The 2,199-nt window shown below is 46.1% G+C and overlaps 1 protein-coding gene across 1 annotated transcript in view; it reads left to right on the top strand.

Annotated features, from left to right (window-relative positions):
- Positions 1-1,195, top strand: part of LOC107550135 (protein-glutamine gamma-glutamyltransferase 2-like) — an 11,713-nt gene extending 10,518 nt beyond the window's left edge. The window contains exon 13 of the mRNA XM_016231362.1: positions 1,048-1,195. Within this exon, the coding sequence (XP_016086848.1) occupies positions 1,048-1,195 (148 nt within the window). The remainder of the gene's footprint in view (positions 1-1,047) is intronic.
- The last annotated feature ends 1,004 nt before the right edge of the window (positions 1,196-2,199 follow it).

Raw genomic sequence — 2,199 nt, forward strand, 5'->3', positions numbered from 1 at the left:
CAGGGACCCGGCCCGGGCGTCTCGTAGCCGGTCCGAGGCGGGGTCTGGTGTGTGTAACACTGACCTGCGTTCGAGCAGAGGGTGCGTGGGTAGTCCGTTGGTTCGTCCTCCCGATCCGCCCACTGCTGCTTACTGGCGAGAGAGGAGGGGGAGTGTCATACGCACTAGATCGTCCACAACCCCCCGTCCCCTCTGGGGACCCAGAAATCGAGGAATTGCTCTTTGTCGAGAATTTGGGTACCACCGACCGAGATGTCAGTGGTGGAAAAAGATGAAAAGATTTTCCACCCGGCCCTTCTCCGGGGGAGGGAGTGGTGTGCTTACCATCTAGTGAAGAGCACATCCCTCCACCTCTGGGTCGCCCGTCTCCGGGCCTCTTGCTCTCTCGCTTGCCACCAGGTTTGGCGGGGGCCTGGACGGGCGGGGCGGCTGCCCTGCGACCGGCTCCACGGCACAGCTTTGCTGGAGGCCGCAGGAGCGCTGCTCTTGTTTTGGCGGTGGCAGGGGGGCCGCCCTCGGCGATGGCAGCAGCTGCACGCCGGGGCAGGATGTACCTGATGGCCTCAGTCTGCTTTGGTCAGCGGAGAACCGCTGGGCAAGTTCTCCACCGTGTTGCCGAAAAGGCCAGCCTGGTACCGTCTCGCGCATGTCAGCCAGTCACAGCCAGAAATGCCGCTCCTGGACCACCATAGTGGACATCGCACAACCCAGAGACCACGCCGTAACCTTCGTCACTCCTGGCGTGAGGTCCGCCGCGGTACGGAGTTCTCTGCGAACTTCCGGGTCATGACCACCCTCGTGCAAGTCCTCAATAAAAACCAAAATTAATGACTGTGTTTGGGTTGTTCATTAAAAATCATCAAAAATTACAATATTTGTTAGTAGCCTATGTATTACAGTCATACTCCAAAATGTTTAGTTTTTTAGCAGCCGTTTTTTCCTGTGACCTGTAACACTGTCAATACATTTGTAGCTTTCTTTTCTTGTTTTATATAAAATAAAAACAGTCAAAGTCTCATGGCTGTCTCATTTTTTTTTTCTTGGCAGGCTTGGAAGAGTTGGTCCTAAAGAGTTTGCCACCGCCAAAGTGGAATTCACACCAAAACTGCCAGGACAAAGAAAAATACTGATAGATTTTGCCAGCAATAAACTTCACAATATTGAGACCTTTGAGAATCTCGTCATCTATGAATAAATGAGCCGTTTATACTTATGCTTGTGATGTCTTATTATGTTAATGTTTTTTTAATTAACCATACTTCATTTTGGTGCTGGCACTTTCAAATTTTCAGAAAAATGCATGACTTGAATATGAAGCAATCTCCTTCCAAAATGCCAGTTTTGGTGCAAAAAATTTTTCAGAATATTTTGTACAGTCATGACTGTACTGTAGATTCATAATTTTTACTGTAAACACGGAGAAAATTATTCAGTTTACAAATAGAAGTGCGGTTGGAATAAATTTCCATCTATTTGCACGCCTGATGTGCATTTCTCATATTAGAAAAACAGAATTTGAATATTGCATCAATGCAAAACTGCTCAGAAAGTTTCAAACTCTCATATAAGTCATAAATCTGAACTATAAAGTAGTTCTGCAGCATTTAAAAAACAAGCCACAATCAGTCCAACCTTCAGCTGGAGTGAAGCTACCATCTTTGTGCTTACCAACTGTGCTTTGGGTGCTTCAGTTTATGTCACTTAAGAGTGACTTTCTTGTGAGGAAACATTCTTTAAAACTTTTTTACACTTATTTTCTTCTGCAGCTCCTCTACAGCTCTTTCTCTGATTTTCTTTGTTTTCCTATAGATTTGAAAAATGGTGACATGGGACCAAACAAATGCTTCAACATGCACACCCTCGATTTTCTCAGTGAACTCCAGCATGTGCTACCTTATACCCTCCTATTTTATCGCCATCTCTCTCAGCATCAACATGGTTCTTGGTCTTCCAGCAAACTGTTACATCCTGTGGTTGAGCGTGAAGGAGATGATTCAAGGACAGTCCACCGAAATCTTCGTCTTCAACACGGCACTCGTTGAGATCTTCTTCTGCTCCTCCTATGTTTTTATCATATGGCAGTATTTCTTTAATTGTACTTATTGCAAGTTTGGCATTTACTTTCCTAGTCTGTTGCTGTTGGTCGGTCGTCCTCTTTTTCAAACCTGCATCTGTGTGGAGCGTTACGTAGGGGTTCTC

This window comes from Sinocyclocheilus grahami, unplaced genomic scaffold (genome assembly GCF_001515645.1).
Source record: "Sinocyclocheilus grahami isolate Dianchi unplaced genomic scaffold, SAMN03320097.WGS_v1.1 scaffold389.1, whole genome shotgun sequence".
Lineage (NCBI taxonomy): Eukaryota > Metazoa > Chordata > Actinopteri > Cypriniformes > Cyprinidae > Sinocyclocheilus > Sinocyclocheilus grahami.